General features: G+C 42.7%; 1 protein-coding gene across 1 annotated transcript in view; it reads right to left on the bottom strand.

Annotated features, from left to right (window-relative positions):
* The window catches only part of espnlb (espin like b), a 29,349-nt gene extending 11,561 nt beyond the window's left edge, over positions 1–17,788 (bottom strand). The window contains exons 1-5 of the mRNA XM_061242674.1: positions 17,495–17,788; positions 6,740–6,930; positions 3,650–3,836; positions 3,098–3,280; positions 2,715–2,855 (exon numbers count right to left, since the gene is read on the bottom strand). Of these exons, the coding sequence (XP_061098658.1) occupies positions 2,715–2,855; positions 3,098–3,280; positions 3,650–3,836; positions 6,740–6,930; positions 17,495–17,788 (996 nt within the window). The remainder of the gene's footprint in view (positions 1–2,714; positions 2,856–3,097; positions 3,281–3,649; positions 3,837–6,739; positions 6,931–17,494) is intronic.
* Between the last annotated feature and the right edge of the window lie 1,621 nt (positions 17,789–19,409).

The following is a 19,409-nucleotide window of genomic DNA, read 5'->3' as shown; positions in this document are numbered from 1 at the left end:
TGTTTCACAAATTATTTTCATAGTCCAACATTGACTTGGTTAAATGACACGGAAAACACTGCCTGCTGTTCATATTCCTCAACATCAGTAGGCAGCATAGCGGCAGAGCCAGAGCCATGACCCATCCGGAGTGGCAAGCAAGCACTCACTTTATGAAAATGAAGTAAATATTCAGATACAGTAAAGCGTGGACGGCCAAAAAGATACCAGCTACGTCGGCGTATATAGACAGAAAACTAATTTTGCTTGCCACGTCATCAGTAAGATAACAGTGCAATGTTAGCTAATAGCGTATTTGTATGTAGAACAATAAATGTATCTGGCTAACTTAACTTGAGTTAGCTAGCTAATGTAGCTCTAGCTCAATGTAACCACTAGCTCTAACGTTAGCTAATTTATATTTTGTGTGTTCTGGGGTTATCTTTTCAGCAGGACCTTCGTGGCTAACTCATGTCTAGCTAGATTAGATAACTAGCATAATTGGCTAGCAGCACTATATTAGTCTGTTTTGTTCAACTAGCCAAACAAGCTAATACTAATGTGTTTCATTCATTTGAATGAGTAACCGCATAACTAGAGTGTTAGACCAAACAACAGCCATTCTGCCTATATTAGGTAAGTAAGATAGCTAAGTTACCTAACATAATGGTATTTAACTTCGCTCTAACGTTAGCTATACTGACTCTCAGTTTACATGCTAACACCCTATGCTACCGCATTCCGCATTCGGTTGAGAACATACGTAGACTAGAATTTATCATCATTGAACAGCAAAATACCAAACTTCGCCAGTAGATGGCAGCAGCGTAAAATAAATGGGGAGAATGGAATTTTCTCTACTTAAATGAGCAAATTGGCCAAATAGATTATTTAATGTAAATTAAATAATCACTGTCACGCTTGTTTCAGCTGAGATTATTTGGATTAAATACTTAAATTCTGTATGTAGGCCTTTTTAAAATCACCGTCAGTGTAGCTGTTTCCTAAATATGGGGCAAAACTTCTAAGGCCAAATTTAGGCTTGAATCTCCAGCCTGGGTTTCCCAGAAGGTAACGGGTGCTCAGACTCCACTCTTGAGTGCAGAGACTGGTTTATGGGCAGGCACACATCCAGGCAATCACATGACACTCCCACAAAAATATGGTAACGTTTGCATACAAATATCACGTAACCTGGCTAGCCTGAGCGATATGTTCACCGAGTAAGAGGACAAGCTTTTCGATTTTGGCGAATAAATACAACCTTACAGTTTTGATCTGGAATTTACGGAGGAAGAATTGCGTGAGCGAGAGAGGCAGAGGGGGACGAGGCAGCTGAAGCTAACAGAGAGCAGAGAAGTGGGAACTGTGAACCGATGCCTAGTGAGATGGAGAGCCTTTGCCGCCGCAAATGAGATCAAGGGCAACAACTGTTGGCAGAAACCGAACACGGAGTTTGCATCACTGCCAAAAGTACCCTGCCGGACTTACCAACTCCTTCTGCAGCAATAGGAGGATACATTGGAAGAAGTATCCACAACCAAGTGGTCCAAGGGCAAGTAAGTGACGTATAAGTAAATATCTAGCTAATAAACTGTAAAATCTTGGCTGTGGATACATATACAGTTCCGTTCAATATATGCAGTATATTGTCTCTAACTTTAATTTACAAAATTGCCAATACACTTTACGTGCACTACTCTTAAGATTAATTCTTTGAAACGGTTGAATCTTAAGCAATCTGCCCAGTGGTGAGCACATGTTGTTAGACATACAGTAGACATTATGCATGGCTGTAACAGTTGCCAGAGATCTGTGCAGAAACCTTGATGGAGACCAGGCTGATGTCAGCGTTAGGGCTGATCAATTTAATTTCCTGTCTTTTGAAGCTTTCAAGCAAATGCAAACATTTCACTTAAAACAGTTATTTTGTGATTAATGCTTCAAAACTAGGTGGCATTTATTTACTTAGAATCTCAGATGAGGTTCTCCATTTTTACTGAATTTAGAGTGATACCTAATGTTTCTTGGACAGGTCTAACCAACTAAATGGATGTTAAATTTCCAAGTGGTGTTTCCTATGTCAGTGCTGACCTCATGCTTTGTTTGCCTCATTGCTTAGGTCATGTATTCTCAATCACACAATGTTAAAAATGCAGTAAGGGTTCACGGCTCTGCCCCTCTGCCTCCACTATGAACCAGGATCGATTAACCCCCATTTTCTAAAGAGCTTGGGAGGAGAGAAAGCGCAAGCACACTGGTGGTTCTGAAATATTGATAATGCAAACTAGACAGCATCTTACTTACCTTCCTGTTCTGTCAAGCTGCAAGATACAAAGGGCTTAATCCCCAAATGTTCCATTGAGGACAACCAACATCTGTCAACGCCCTCCCTTGAGTCTTTTGTATGGGGGAAAAACCTTCCATTGATTTTTTTTTGTTCAAGTCTCTTAAGTCTCTTAACACAATCAAGAATGGAACAATTCTAAATTCTGTTTTTTGAGAAGGATATTCCACATCCCCACACTAATCTGCTGTATCTTGGTAGTACTTGCATTTGAGAAAATAATTCAGGCTAGTGTTATGCTTGGCATGTTGTTTTTGGAGCAATGGTAGCAATCTACACAATTGACGGTGACAAGCATAAATAGATGGAATAAACTTAAAAATCAGAGGCCTTTATATACATATACATAAATGTTCTAAGAATTGTGTACGGAAAAAGTTGCACAAACCAGTCTTACACATTCCTCCTTTGTCCGAAGGTAGTTTGCACAATCATAATGCCCATTGTATTCAGCCAGGTCAATTGATGTGAACTCATCTTTGTCTTTCTCTGTGGGACTGACATGGTTGGTCAGCAGGATTCGGCAGCACTGAAGGAAGAAAGTGTGTCAAAGGTCACTCCATTTGCCTGACTTTTATCCTGCTGTCTTTTTTTCGGTAGGCCCATAGGGCCAGTTGAATTAAATTCACTGTGTAATCAACTTCTTTAATTGCTGAGTTATGCGAATGTCAGTGAAAATTTGAAGATCATATGGGTCCCCCAGAGCATGATTGGGGACCCCTGCTCAGGCAAAAGCTACCTAAAAATAGGGCAATATGCCAGCTGGCCCACCTCTAGCTCCCCGTTCTCGGCAGCGTCATGCAGGGGAGTCCCGCCCCAGTAGTCCTTGATGACTGGTGCTCCCATGCGCAGCAGCCTCTCAAGGATGCGGTGGTGTCCTCTGCTGGCAGCAAAGTGCAGTGCGGTGGCCCCTTCCTCATCCTGGCTGGAAAGGTTTATGTCTGTGAAGGAAGCCTGCAAGGGACAAAAGCATTAGTCACACTCTGGACCCACAGCACCCACTAATATGTATTGATTACTTGCATATATGGCATCCCTTAATTGGTGTGTTTAAATTGAAATACAACTGAAAGTTATGTGAGCGAAAAGCTGTAGACAACTTTTCAGGAAACCATAGTCCAAGTTGACCTTGAGTTCATATTTGCTTTATCTAGGTAAGACTATAATTGAAAGCTTTTATGTTGTCTCTTGAAAGCTAAACATAGAAAAAGCACCAATCAATCAATACATCCATGCTTAATATGCATGACCACTTGTATGATCTCCATATCATTGGAAACTGGTTGATTGAATTGAACTGTAGAGCTACTGTTGCATACTAACCAGCCAGACTACCAGGGCATGGTGGCCCATATGTGTGGCAGCGTGCAGTATGGTCATGCCATCATGGGCCTTCAGGTGGACATCTGCCCCGCAGTCTTTCACCAGGTACTCCACCACGTGCAAATGGCCCTCCTGGCAGGCTATGTACAATGGGGTGGCACCGATGACAGTCTGCCGATTCACACACCTGTTCAGGCAGATAGACATGTTACAAAGGATATAGTGTTTAAAATGTGGTACTTTGTTTGCCTACTTTAAGCAGGCTCATTGCTACTTTGAAAAAGTTTCACCATTATATATGTCATTGTTTTATTTATAACATTATTCATTTGATTTGCAGATGTCCTTGTCCAGATCAACCTATTTTGTTTACATTTTAACATAGTATTAATTTACATTATGCAGTATTTAATTAATTTCAGGGAAATGTACCACACTAACCATTTCCACAGGGGTGTCTATGCAATGACCAGATATACTGTAGCTAAAGAGCTAGGCTACTTTTCATTTGTATTCCTTTTTGGCAAATTGTAGTTAAATGTAACAGCAGCACACAACAGAAAACTGCATACCAATTGGAGACAGGATTTATAAAGAAATAGCCCCTGCCTCAAGAAACCCACCTTGAATACAGAGGTTCTGGCAAATTACAGGCCAATTTCCAACCTTCCCTTTCCAGCTGCTGCACAGCTCTAGGACCATCTCAATAACAATAACCTCAGAGGAGTCTTTTTAACAAATGGGCATCGCCATCTTGAGGTTTTATTACATTACAGTTTTTATTATCTTAATCCCAAAAATAATAAAAGACGTCGACAACTCAACCACAACAGGGCAAAGTGGATGGGGTTAAGGGGTCAAGTTAGGCATTGTCGATAAAAGAAACAATCATGTGTCTTGAGTCTTTGAAGAGTCTAGGGTCATTAGCGGTTTTAAAAGATGCCACAATTCTTTAAAAAGGTTGCCAACTATTTAATTTGTGCATGTTCCCCTAAATGCAATATCAGATACAGGGGAAGAATTTTGGATGATTCAGGCAGAATTCACCACTACTCTATGGAATTAATGCTCTGTTTTCACCTGTTGAGCATACAGTGAAGAAAATTGACCATCCGTGGACTTGACTGTACGCTCACTAATTTTCACGGACAGTTCAGGGTCAGAGAAACCACTCTTGGAACTCTATAGTGAGTTACTTAACCATGTGACTACATGGGTAAGTAAACAGCAAAACCGCCATGCATGATATATGGATCCTGACCCTATTAGATTCCAAGCTCTCATATCGCTATAGCAACAAGGAAGGTTCCCATGCATGTGAGGGAGGCCTGATCTAGATTCAGCCCAAGAGTGGTGAACTTGTTAGTGTCTGGGATGCGGACAGAAGAACCTATAGCAGACTCATGATGAAGTGAAAAGTAATGTAGGTTGACAGAAAGAAGGTCAGGTTATAGCAAAACAGGGCAATACAGGAATGTGTGAGTTTGTAATAAAGTCCAGACAAGGGGTCATGAGCCAAGTGAACAGGGCACTGGGGATCAGGCAGGCGGATGTCAAGGGACTGGCAGAGGCAGAGGACTCAAGAGCTTAGAGGTAGGAGTAGGGTGAAGAAGGGTGCTGGAGAATGGTTCAGGGCAGAGAAGGAAGTCCAGGGTAATAGAGGGTTGGATCCAGAGTAGGGCTGAGTAGCAGGCAAGTGGCTGGAAGGAATACAAAAGAACAGGCAGGGTACCAGGACAAGGAAGCAGAGGCTAGAAAAATGGGGAACTACCATACAAGCTGGAAACAAACAATGAACCAGCAAAGAAACTAGCCAAACATCCATCCATCCATTATCTTAACCCGCTTATCCTGAACAGGGTCACAGGGGTGCTGGAGCCTATCCCAGCATACATTGGGCGCAAGGCAGGAATACACCCTAGAAAGGTCGCCAGTCCATCGCAGGGCACACATACCATTCACTCACACACACTGGCAATTTTGACTCTCCAATCAGTCTAACCTGCATGTCTTTGGACTGTGGGAGGAAACCGGAATACCCAGAGGAAACCCACATGAACACAGGGAGAACTCCATACAGAGAGGCTCCAGCCGACCAGGAATCGAACCCAGGACCTCCTTGCTGTGAGGCGGCAGTGCTACCCACAAGTTAAAATACACAGACAACTTAACTGAAAGGACGAACAGGTGCGGTTGCAGAGAAGCAGGTAATGAGACAATTGCCAGAAAGGAAATACATATAAGGTGTGGAGAACGGAGACACGTAATGGGGAGAAAGAAAAAAAAGGACCTCTGAATGAACACAGAAAACACATAGAAAATAGGGAAACAAGGAAAAAAGGCATGGAAGGTGGCAGTTAGGAAGCTGTAAACAGGAGAAGCATTGGGAGGGGGCTTGTGGCGGCAGTGAAAGGACAAGGGGCACCATGCTCAAATGCTGAAAGCCGACAGATAAGAGTCCATCCATTATGGATGAGGACGGCCACCAGGCCAATTTCACAGATGTCCAGCCCATTCATCCACCATGCAAATGAGCATCTCTTGCGAGATGATGCCAATGACAATGTGACCCTTACCCGCCTTTATCTGAAGCCAACCAAGTGTTTCCATCTCAATTTCAGGCAGACACCTCTCATGTGATCCACTCTGCTGGTGGTTCCACTGAGTCACAGCCGATCAGTGGATGTATAGATCTGAGAGCTAATTAACTTTGTTCAGGGTATGTTATTTCTATTTAGTAATAACTATCACTTGGCTCTTTTTGCCATATCCAGCATAGTATTGAAATTCGAATTCATATTGTCGTATCTTATTTTATTCATATCAAGATATCTATCAATTGCAATGTGATGTGATAACTTTCCTAGTAGTGGAAATTACTTGTTGAAATATAATTATTAATATCAGAAATTCATAGGTACATATCCAACAACTCTGGTATTAAGTTAAATGTACTTTTTCTTAGTGAAAAGTCCCGATTTCAGAGATTAAACCATTTGACATAAAATAGGATGTGTGAAATTGTTAAATGTGACAAAATATCTGATAACAGTTTTTTTTACTCATATGAAATTTTAAAGTCCTATTTACCCAGGGGTCTGGTGGACTAGCAGTTTGAGACAGGTAAGGTAACCCTTGGCAGCGGCGTAGTGGGCAGGCAGTGCCCCACAGTCTGTCTCCGCCTCAGACCTGCCCCCAACTGACAGCAGCCACTGAAGGATGTCCAAGTGGCCAAAACGAGCAGCAAGGTGGAGTGCTGTAGCTCCTGCATTGTCCTGGTCCTGTAGGGGAAAATTCACAGAACGAAAGATCTCCCTCCTAAAATCATGATAACCAATCACGAGTCAAAATCAGACTCCGCCTTAGTGAGCAGGCTGGTTCCTCCAAAACTCTCGACGATGTGTGCTAAAAGTTTATCAATATATCTGTATTAAAGTATGATATGTACCCTGTATAGTTTCAAACTGATTAACTGCTAAATTGTGCTAGGATTACACGGTGAGCCCAGCCAGCTGGCAGGGGGGGGCCCCGTCTTGAACTGTGTAGACCAAACTGTCAAGGACACGGGCATAGCAAGATATGACTGTACAGCTGATTTCTCTGGGACTCTCAATGTTTTATGCCAGGAGTGTATCTATTTGACCTAGAACATTAATTATAGCTGAGCTTATGAAAACGCAAGAAACCACAGTGAAAACTGTTGAAATGAGAGCAAAGAATGCTACGTACATTTATTCCCTTAGAAGAGAATAATTAATCAAATGTTTAGTATGTCTGTATATTAGAAAAGTATATTAGAAGTGAATATTAATGAAATGTTTAGTTTGTCTGTATATTTTCAATGATTTCTGCTGCTTAGTTCGTCTTATAAAAAGCGAAAGATACAGAGTGACGTGTATGGATGACGTGTTAGAGGGAGGGCATCCAGAACTTTCTGAGGTCTGGTAGTTTGCCAAGAGCAGGTGCGGGGTGAAGTGAGGACACGTAGTTGGCAGAATGCCCTGAACTTTGTACAGAGTTGGCAGAGCATAAGGACCGTTGGCAATTTGCCACAATGACGTTGTGGGAGGAGCGTTGGGAGGAGTTACGATAAGAAAAGTGTGGGTGATTTGCCAGAATGAGGTTTTAGAAGGAGTTGTAGGTGGAGTAACTGTGTATAAAATGGGTGTACAAATGCCAGTCGGGGTTCAGTTCTGGAGAGCTGATCCGGCTTTATGCACGTGTGCTAATAAAGTCTGATTTTCCTGAAGATCTTGCTGCCTGGTGTCGTCTTTTCCCTCGCGAAGATGTTTTTCGACAAATTGAAGATTTGGACTCTGTCGTTTCCTAGACACGACATTTGGGGGCTCGTCCGGGATACGAAAGAGAAAGAGCTCCCGGCGACTGGAGACCAGGGTGGAGAGTACTTTTTGATAGGCTGCAGCTGCAGCTTATCAGGGAATGAAAGTATTCAAGGACTCTGATCTCCTCTCCCGGACGCCGGAGGCAACATTCTCTCGTATAATTAACCCGGCAACTAAATTAAGGGGACAAACGTAGCAAACTTTTCAGGAAACGTGCGCGAGGTGAACTGTGAGTAAACGGTGTGGGAATTTATTAATTGTGGTGGAAAATGTTTTTTTAGCAGAACTTGTATTAAGTCTAAAAAGTATATTGATACTGCGGACTGAAGTTATATTGTTGCTGCTAACGATTTTAAGTTATGTGATAAGAGGTGCCAGAGACTTGGAAGGAAAGTAACCCAAAAAGGGGATCCTGCAAGCTATATCTAGGTAGTTACCTCAAGGTGTGATGTAAGAGAAAAATTGCTGTGATGTAAGAGAAAATACTGTTACGCTGTGCTGATGCTTCGAAGGCTTGTGCGAATATAATGTTGTATTGAGGCAACAAAGGTAAAAATAACGCTGTGCTGAGGCTTAGAATGCTTGTGCGTGTGCGGATATAACGTTGTATTGAGACAACGGAGGTAAAAATCGTTATTTATGCATGTGTAAGATAAGAAACGCAAAGAGTGAATAAAAGTATTAACGGGAGAAAATACAGGCTCTGGCGGAAAAATAAAGATAAAATATATAATAATATAGATAATAATAGGGAAAATAAAGGTTAAAGACATAATAATATAGATAATAATAGGCGGAAAAAATATAAATAAATAGATAATAATATAAAAGTATTACGGGCAGTATATGAAAATGAAAAAGGGAAAGAAAACTGCGATTGAGATAATAGCGGGGGTGTATCTTAAATGTATACAGGAGATAGAAACTATCTCCGATAAGTGGAAACAAAAAAAGAACTAAGAAAATGGTGGCAAAATGGCCGTTTGATAAGAAAAATATGCGGAGGAGAAGGAGAGCGTAATGGCGGCGGGTAGAAACTGAAGCGAAGAGGCGACTCCGCCTCCATATGACGTGTGGCCTTGGGAAGGAGGAGTGTGGAGAAGGGGGGTCAAAACAGGTGCAGAGGGACTTAGCTGGGTGATACAGAACTATAATTTTTTTAAAATAAAACAAGAACAATACAGAAACCCATACGGTTTCGCGATATGGAGGAGCTCCCCAAAATAGTAGGGCCATTATTAATTAGGGTTGCTGTACCTCGATACATTCCCTGGTCCACTCAGGGCATGCAACATGTAATAATAAATCTCCCTGAGTTACAGAGTGGAGTGAGTCACTGGTTCAGGGTGCTGGAGAAGGAGATGAGCGGCTGAATCTTGGCTGTCGGGGGCCTGAAGGCTCTCCTGGGGAAGGTTGTGGGGATGGAAACAATGCTGGATATATTCGAGCAGGCTGGCGTTGTCAGAGCCCAGATGCAAACCTACAGCAGTGGACAGTGGGCCATTTGACAATGTACGTGCTGCGCAGGTGGAGGCTGATAACCGAAAGGGACGCACAAACAGATCCCATAATGCCGTAAAGCCATACGGGAGGGGATGTCACCAGGAGTGGGGTGCCGCCTCGATGAGGTGGTGGGACTGAACACCATGACACACAGGAAGTTTGTGGATCATGTGGCGCATGCTGAAGAGAGACAGCGAGAAGAGGAAAAAAGCTGGAAGATCAAGCTAAAGACATTCAAAGAAAACTACTGTGCAGCTGAAGGAGCTGGAAGCCAAAGAACAAAAGCACCCCCCACACCCGAACCATGGAGCAGCCCGATGGCGCCCCGCCAGCGGTGGTCTACAACTTCTCCGGCATCCCTCACCCAGTGGCAATGCAAGGTAATATACAAGGGGGGGAACTACAAATGGGTGGGAACCAAATGAAGGGAGGGCCAGGGAATGGTGGGCAAACCAATCAGTGGACAGGGCAGCAGAATCAACGCACTTTTGATGATGCTGGTAGTGGTAGTATTTATGATAGCTGGTATTTATCTGATTCTAATTGGAGTAGATAATCAAAGTAAAAATAAAAGTAAACTTGGTGAACTTAGAGTAGTAACACATAGAACCAGACGCCTTCCTAAAGGTTCTTTGTCTCTTTTTATTTTCTTGCTCATGTGAGCTTGTGGGTGAGGGACGTTGTCCCCGGTATTTGTATTTTTGGTTTGTGTTTTGTCCTGAGCTGCGTCTCATGGTTCTTTATTTCCGTGCCTAGTGTTTTTTCTGGGTTGTATGTTGTTATTTTGGTTGGGGTGTTCACCCTGTTTTTTAGGGTCACTTTATTCCAGCTTACAGCTGGGAGTGCCAGAAGCACCAACAGTGCCCCAGCGGACCCAGTACGAGAATTGCAAGCCGGCTCACCAGTGGAGGGACGTGCAGACCACATCCACTGGTTGGAAGATCAAGCCAGCTCACCAGTGGAGGGACGTGCAGACCACATCCACTGGTTGGATCCAGGAGCCCACCTGTTACATGGACTATGGCAATTCCTCGTGCTACGAATCAACATGTTAACAAAATTAAAAGAAGTGTGTGATAATTTTAATAGTTGAGTCACTTAGGATAATACATACAGCTGTGATACGGCTATGGCCAGTCAAATTACGCGGGATGCACTTGTGCAGAGAGTGTTGGAGGAACCATGGAAACGCCGTTATATTGAGGAGTCTGAGGCAATTAGATGCTGCTATAGCAGCAGGGGATGTGCAGGAACCCAACTTAGTATGGTGCATTGGCCAAGGGAGATATTCGGGGCCATAGGTTTTGACCCCGAAAGGGGGGAATGTAAGGGAAAATTCACAGAACGAAAGATCTCCCTCCTAAAAGCATGATAACCAATCACAAGTCAAAATCAGACTCCGCCTTAGTGAGCAGGCTGGTTCCTCCAAAACTCTCGACGATGTGTGCTAAAAGTTTATCAATATATCTGTATTAAAGTATGATATGTACCCTGTATAGTTTCAAACTGATTAACTGCTAAATTGTGCTAGGATTACACAGTGAGCCCAGCCAGCTGGCAGGGGGGGGGCCCGTCTTGAACTGTGTAGACCAAACTGTCAAGGACACGGGCAGAGCAAGATATGACTATACAGCTGATTTCTCCGGGACTCTCGATGTTTTATGCCAGGAGTGTATCTATTTGACCTAGAACATTAATTATAGCTGAGCTTATGAAAACGCAAGAAACCACAGTGAAAACTGTTGAAATGAGAGCAAATAATGCTACGTACATTTACTCCCTTAGAAGAGAATAATTAATCAAATGTTTAGTATGTCTGTAGATTAGAAAAGTATATTAGAAGTGAATATTAATGAAATGTTTAGTTTGTCTGTATATTTTCAATGATTACTGCTGCTTAGTTCGTCTTATAAAAGCGAAAGATACAGAGTGACGTGTATGGATGACGTGTTAGAGGGAGGGCATCCAGAACTTTCTGAGGTCTGGTAGTTTGCCAAGAGCAGGTGCGGGGTGAAGTGAGGACACGTAGTTGGCAGAATGCCCTGAACTTTGTACAGAGTTGGCAGAGCATAAGGACCGTTGGCAATTTGCCACAATGACGTTGTGGGAGGAGCGTTGGGAGGAGTTACGATAAGAAAAGTGTGGGTGATTTGCCAGAATGAGGTTTGAGGAGGAGTTGTAGGTGGAGTAACTGTGTATAAAATGGGTGTACAAATGCCAGTCGGGGTTCAGTTCTGGAGAGCTGATCCGGCTTTATGCACGTGTGCTAATAAAGTCTGATTTTCCTGAAGATCTTGCTGCCTGGTGTCGTCTTTTCCCTCGCGAAGATGTTTTTCGACAAATTGAAGATTTGGACTCTGTCGTTTCCTAGACACGACAGTCCTACAGCACAAAAACTTATTTTGTCATTCAATAACAAATGGAGTGCATTCATATCTCTTTCACTTATTAGTGACACAGCCAAAAAGTTTCAGGAGAGGGAATACTCCAAACTATTGTTGTCCTATGGGTAGGGCCACAAGTTTGTCTCCACCCTGCAGGGATTTGAACTTACATTACATTATATTAATGGCATTTGGCAGACGCTCTTATCCAGAGCGACGTACAACAAAGTGCATACCCATAACCAGGGATAAGTGCGCTGAAAGACCCTAGAGGGAAGTACAATTTCAACTGCTACCTGTACAACAAAGATAAGGACCAGGGCCTATTCAAATTTTTTTTTTTTTTTTTAAACAAACAAATAAACAAACAAACAACAAAGCAAAAGTGACCAAACTTAACTATCCAAACACTGCTTACCTAGCCAAAGTAAATCACAGAAAGGACTTGTACTGACTAATTGTACTACTTCTATCAGGTATCAGGACCAAAGAACCAGTTCCAGGAAGTAGGCAGAATAGATGTATTTATTAAGTTAAGGACAAGTCAGACAGGCAGTGGTCAAATCAAATGCAGGCAAACAGGTACAGCAGAGGTACAAAAGACAACCCAGAAAAACTGAAACCGCTAGGCAGAGGAATGCAGCGTGTGACAGACCCCCTCCCGCCCCCTCAAGGGGTGACACCAGGCATCAAGTTCTGGGTGTTCTAAAATCTCTAATGAGGGAGGGGTCCAGGATGTGGCGTTCGGGGACCCAGACCGGAATGCTCCTCAGGCCTATAACCCTCCCAGTCCATGAGACTGGTGACCCCTACCTCGAGGTCGAACCTTGAGTAGCCGGTGTATGGTAAATACAGGGCTACCATCGATGAGCCGGTGGGTGGAGTTGGGGGGTCTGGCTGAGTCGGGATGCTACATAGGCCTTGACAAAGGAGACATGGAAGACCAGATGAATGCAGCGTAGTGAAGTTGGGAGGTTAAGTCTGACAGCAGAGGGGCTGATAACTGGTGATGGGGAATGGACCAATGAACCACGGAACAAGCTTGCGGGAGATGCAGAGGAATATCCAAAGAAGATAGCCAGACCTCCACGACAGGGAATAGGGCATTGTCGACAATCAGCAAATCTTTTCATTTCATTGACATGGCACAGGAGTGTGGCACAAGACCTCCACGTCTGACATGCGCAATGAACTAGGAGCTGCGCGGCGGGAACTTCCACCTCTTTTTCTTCCTCTGGGAACAGCACTGGTTGGTATCTCAGGCAGCAGGCAAATAGAGACACACCCCCCACAGAACTGGGGACCTCTCTCCAACATAACCTCTAGTGGGAGGCTGTGAAGGCGGAAAACATGTAGAAACAACAGTTCAGCAGTCTCCTTGGATGACAGCAGCTTGGGGAGTGTTACGAAATGGACAAACTTAAAATAACAAATCCACTATGGTGAGGATGACTAGAAAAAAGAAAGCAACCGTGCTGAACTGGTTGACCAGTTCAGACCAGCACCCAGTTTCACCAGCTCAATCAATATTTTGAAACAGCTGGTAGTTGGTTGACCAGAGAAGTACAGATTATTGCCCGCTGGTGATCATTTTTTTGTCAAAGCTTTTAAAAATCAGTAGATGATCGGAAATTCTTGGTTAACCAGTGGCTCCCAACTGGTCTGGAAGACCATGGTTTCCTGTGTTCCTCAGACTCCTCGATGGTGAAGGAGGATCTCCTAGCACAGCTGGACAGTCTGGACCCACATATAGCATCTGGACCAAGATCACCCGCGGCTCTCTGTTTGGCCTCTGAGGGGACAGAACCACTACTGACGTCTGGTACACTCTCAGGCCCCTCTTTGAGCCCATGCGGGCGGCCCAATTGAAGTGTGCATCTATTAAGACTGAATTTCTTGGCCATTGCATCAGTGAGATGCATTGTGGTGCTTCACGCCTTGTCAGCTGTGCCAAGATGCATGTATTGGAGCTCTCATGTCTCAGGGGTCAGTTTGAAGAAGGGGTTGCAATGCGGGAACAACTGTGCCCAGTGTGTGCACTCAATGCATATGTTCAGTCAACTGCCAGCCTTCATAGGTCACAGTAAGGACAGAACCTGTTGAAGCAGATACTGTCCAAGTTGAATAATGAGATCATTGCACATGCCTACATGTCAAACACCTTCCTATACCTGATAAAATTGCAGGGCATTCCACCTAGAGTGTATCTGCCTCCTGAGCCTACCACTGAATGTGATATGCACTGCAGCTACCTGGTCTTCACTACTTACCTTTCCCCGCTTCTATAGGGTTAATGTAGCTGCTCACCATGTGGTTTCAGTTGCCATGTTACCAACACCATTGCATTCATAAGATGGATAAGTTTCCTCATGACTATTGTTGGTATGAGTCATCCAAAGTGCGTAAGGCACTGCCTCTGATGGTCAGAAGAAATGAAAGAGAATAAGTTACACATGGAACTCGGCTCTGTGAATTCCAGATGACCTACAGAGTTCTCTGTCACTCTGAGTCTGATGATCTGGGTACTCATAGGGGCTTACATCCTCTACATGACAGGTGACTGTCATTATAAGGTCTCAACCTACACATGTGCGAGATGTAGTGAATCCAAAGTGCTTAAAGCACTGCCTCTCTGACATGCTGAATTCAGGACAGTAGCTTAACTCTCATCCTCATTCCTGGTCATAGAATGCCACAGGGTTTGCTGGCTTTTGTTGTTACTCAATCACTGATCTGAAGGAACACCCCAATATAATAATACAAAACAGGCTAAATAGCCCCCTAAAAATATAGCAATTATTATATGAAAAATAATTTCATATAATAAAGATGGGGTTTTCATGATGTGATTGGGGTAAGTCTCACACATTTTTGCCATTTCCACAATTTCCTCCATGTTAGTGCTTTCTGTGTGAGGTTGAGACTTGACATAGAGGCTATCGCAACCTCTAGCTGGCAGAGTATGGAAGCTATTCCATGCACATTTGCAGTTCTTTGCTTACAAGCATTTTTTTATACCGAGTTTATGTTTTCAAACTCTTTGGACAGGTAGCAAAACAGCACTCTATGTGGACCCAACTGTAAAAATACGGAAAAAAATAATTCAGTGGACACAGGTCAAAAATCAATTAGTCAGTTGAATTCATTTCTCAGCCAGGCTCAACCATCAAAATGTACTAGGTCATTTCTACAGCCCAATTTGCAAATGCAAACAGCATTTCAAGATTGAAACACTCAAGTCCAAAACCTAAACATACAGGCTAAAAAAAGTGGACAGCAATTTGTGAAGCCACAAATACAATATCAAAGGGTATTGAAAACCCTAAAAGGTTTTCATAATAGTTAAAGAAACATTGTGCTGTAGTTGATACAGTTTGCGCTTCTGATTGTGAATTGGTTATTGAAAAGAACAATCACACCTGATTCAGTTGGAGACCTATCCAGGTGTTAAGGGAATTTTGGAATGATTTTGTTCAAGTTGGACCCAGGAAGAAATACAAAAGTGGGTGAAAGAGGAAGATAAATGGCTAGATGTGGGAGGGGGAGAAGAAGAGGAGTATGAATTTGTGGTGCCATTCAACATAGAGGATGAATGCTGGATGCCTGCTCGTGTTCATTTATAATGGCTGCTTGCCGATAAAACATTTAATACAGCCTTTCTATCACTTGTCCCTGTTGCATAGACTGTGGTACATTCCATACAGTAAAGATGCACAATTCTGCTTTGTAATGGGAAGCAATATATATACAGTACTGTGCAGAAGTCTGAGACACCCTAGACTTTATTATATATATGTAGATTATTTTGTGTGTGTTAGTATAAAATAACACATTTGAGATTTCCAAATATTCATTTTCTAAAAGATTTCATTTTATAGTGACATTTATATATTTAATTAACATATTACAGTATGCAATTTACTACTTTTTACGTAAAAACTTGATCAAGGCTGTCTGAGATCAGAAGCAAGGAGCCAACCATAGTCTGCAGAAGAACTGTGGCAAGTTCTGTATATATTTTTTTTTTTTAAGTTTATTCAAAGTCCAGTTTTCCTTGCTGCAACTGGAAGCAGATCGATAGCCCAAAACGTGGATCTGTATCCATGGGCGTGGCTTTTGACTGACATTTTGTATGCCATCGCAATGAATGATAAATGAAACGATAAAGGGCAAACGTGGTGGTGATTAATAATAAAAGCCAACTGGTTTTTTACACCGCTTAAATCAAATTGCATACGGCATTTTGTTAATTCATGTGTTGAATTTTCATTATTCGATTCGGTCATTTGATAATTGTAAATGTGGCACAGCGTCCATAGCAGAGGACTGACCTACAATGTGAGAAAGCAAGGGGAGACAAACTGATGGCCCTACCGATGGGTTGCTATGTAAACATACTGTAGTCATAAATTACCCAATAAACTGTTCATCAAACTTCTGAACAATATTCTAAAACCTTTTTAATCATTCTTAACTACCAATTGTAAAGCTTATCAGTGAATGCACAATTACAAGAACTTGAATAGCTGTGAATGATGAATTATGTTAATTAATCAGTGATGTTTTGTGAATAAACTTATAAGGTGTGCATTTCTCTGGAAAAAAAAAAAAAATGTTAATGGGAGCTACTGAAGACAATAACAAGCATGTCCCGTTCCCTGTTGCCTAGAAGCTTGAAACAGACAGAATCCTAAACAGATAGTTGACCTCAACTTATTGTAGATGTGCTAAACTGAACAAACAGCATGCTAAATGAAAATGAATCAGTCATCAGCTACTGACTTTATACTTAGTAGCATTTTATGTTCAAGCGTCCCCTTTGCAATGTACTTGAAATAATTTTGTTAATAGAGATTAAGTTGAAAAATTATTTAATTACACGTAGGTACAAGGCCTCACATTTTGTTATAATTAAAATTACTCCATGTGAGGTACACAGAGGTAACACCAATCCATTTAAAAGGGGTGAGCTACTGATGCAGAGCCATTACTTAAATGAAAGGCATGTTAATCATGCAGAACAAATTAACATAGGTTCAGGACATTTATGGATTTAAGTGTCTGGCTCTCACTGTTTCTAACTCATGGGGTTCCACTGGCATATAGCTAAACCTGTATTTTTTGTGGGTGTCACATTGAGATTTACAGTAAATCCCCATTTCCAAGCGTAAACCAGGATGGGACAAGCACAGCAAAGCATGAGGAACACAAATAATACAAATAAATACCAAAACCAATACAAAAAGAATGAGCAATGCATACAAAATCGAGGGACATGACTCCACCATAGCATGACATAGCACATGGTTCTCATCATTAGCCCCAAGTCTTGGTCCTCAAGAGGAGCCACAGGATACGTTACTGTAGTTTACATACAAGTTGTTTCCAGCATGAATTCACCTAAGTTTGTTTCTTGGGTTCAAACCGATTGTAGACTTCAAGGTGTAAGCAGAGGCCAAGAGTAGAGCTGGGCCTATCTGCGCCTATCTGTGTAATAATATTTTTATATCCCTTGTAGCTCACAATCCCTGTTTTCCCATTGTTTCTTTCCCAGACCCTTTCCCATGTTGATTTGGAGTAAGTATGATACTCCATGATGCCATTTAAGGCCTCACCTCAGTTCCGCAGTGCCTGTTTTCCACCAGCCACCGCAGCGGTAGTAGGTGTCCAGTGGCGGCTGTATCGTGTGCTGGTGTTGCCCCGTTCCCCGCCCTGGCGTCTCCCGGGAGCCCTGCCTCACCCACGAGGAAACGTAGACAGTCTAGGTGGCCGCAGCGGGCGGCGTGGTGGGTGGGCGTGGCACCCTGGGCGTCTGTGACGGCCAGGGTGAGGTGGCCCGAGGCGGAGAGGGCCCGGAGAGTGGGAAGGTCCCCCTCATGGGCGGCCTGGATGGCACGGTGAAGCACCATCCTCCCCTCTCTCTTTCTCTCTCTTCCACTTTGCCTATGTCTCTCTGGGGCTGGTGGAGACAATGCAGGTTTGATGCTCTGCCCCACCCCTTCCCGTGCTCACCTGCACGAAAAACGACACCTGCACCACAGCAGCTGGCTGGTGGAGCACCAGGAGAAGGAAAAAGAAAGGGAGAGAGAGAGAGATAGACAGGGAGAGCGAGAGAGGCCCATGCAATAAAGGTAATGAGATGCATTTGGATCGGCCTTCTGGGAAAAGTGCAGCAAAGCATGCCTTGCACCAGCTTTTGGCAGAGAAGAGCTGATAACACGGAGATTAAAGTAAGGGGAGAAGTCATCTTCAGACTGCCATCTGCAGAGGGGGTTACATTGCATCACAGTGCTGTAAAATATATACTCAGTGACCACTTTGTTAGGAATTTATTAGACGTATTGGTCTTCTGCTGCTGTAGCCCATCCACTTCTAGTTTCCATGTGTTGTGTGTTCAGAGATGCTCTTTTGCATACACCTGTTGTAATGCATGGTTATTTGAGTTACTGCCGCGCCTTCTTGCCAGCCAGAGCTGCTCACTGAATTTTCTGTGCTTTTTGCACCATTCTCTGTAATCTCTAGAGACTGTTGTGTGTGAAAACCCCAGGTGATCAGCAGTTTCGGAGATACTCATACCACCCCACCTAGCCCCAATAATCATTCCATTCCATACATTATACTTGAGAACTTCAGGTACTTTACACATATCTCAGCAAACAGATGTTTAATCTTGTAAAGTTATTTTTCACTACATTTCAGCAGACACAATTTTCCACAACTGTATTCCAGTTCGCCATGATAAAATGAGAATATGAGATGATGACTCACGGCTCTTCTCTACACACATTACCAGATATGTAAATTAAAAAGACATTCAGTCACACAGTCCTTAGCACAAAGCACTATTTGTTCTCTTTGATGTCATTGATATTGCCGCTATCCTTGTACATTCACAGCAGAAAAGCCTCCTGGGTCTAGGATTCATACATATTTTCCAGACTCTGTCCCAGACAGTGTTTTAAAAAAGGAACCAGTCAGCATGACATTATCAAGCCCCCATTAGCACTCAATTGCATTTCGCTGATGGGAGAGGATGCAGCCCTTTAAAGAAATTGCATTTATTTTCAGATTGCTGATAACTCATGAAATGAAGGCTTGTGTAATCTGTTAAAAGGGACTATGTAATCTGTATGCAACTGAAATCTTGCTTTGTTACTACTTGTTTTTAACTGTTCAGTAGTCTTGGATACTTTGTTGTGAACGGCACAATAAAAAAATACATTTGATAATTGATTAATCAAAGAAAGGCAAGAAAAATAGAATAGCAATTTGGCATTTGGATTATTCCAGAAAGATCAGTTTGGGTTGGTTGATAATGTACATAATCCCAAGTGTATTTATTTTATTCATTTAAAAAGTTTAATTTATACTGTATGTGGTATATACTGCAACAAGGATACATTGAATAAACATGAATCAAGACGTTAGCCATTCCTTCTCCTATCACTCAATCAGGATGAACGATTCTATGGTCGTGAGCAGACCTCTCATCGCAAGCTTCAGCTTTCTCTCGATAGGTAGCTATGGCAG

This window comes from Conger conger, chromosome 5 (genome assembly GCF_963514075.1).
Source record: "Conger conger chromosome 5, fConCon1.1, whole genome shotgun sequence".
Taxonomy (NCBI): domain Eukaryota; kingdom Metazoa; phylum Chordata; class Actinopteri; order Anguilliformes; family Congridae; genus Conger; species Conger conger.
The sequence above is the reverse complement of the archived record's forward strand: the minus strand, read 5'-3'. Positions and strand labels throughout refer to the sequence as shown.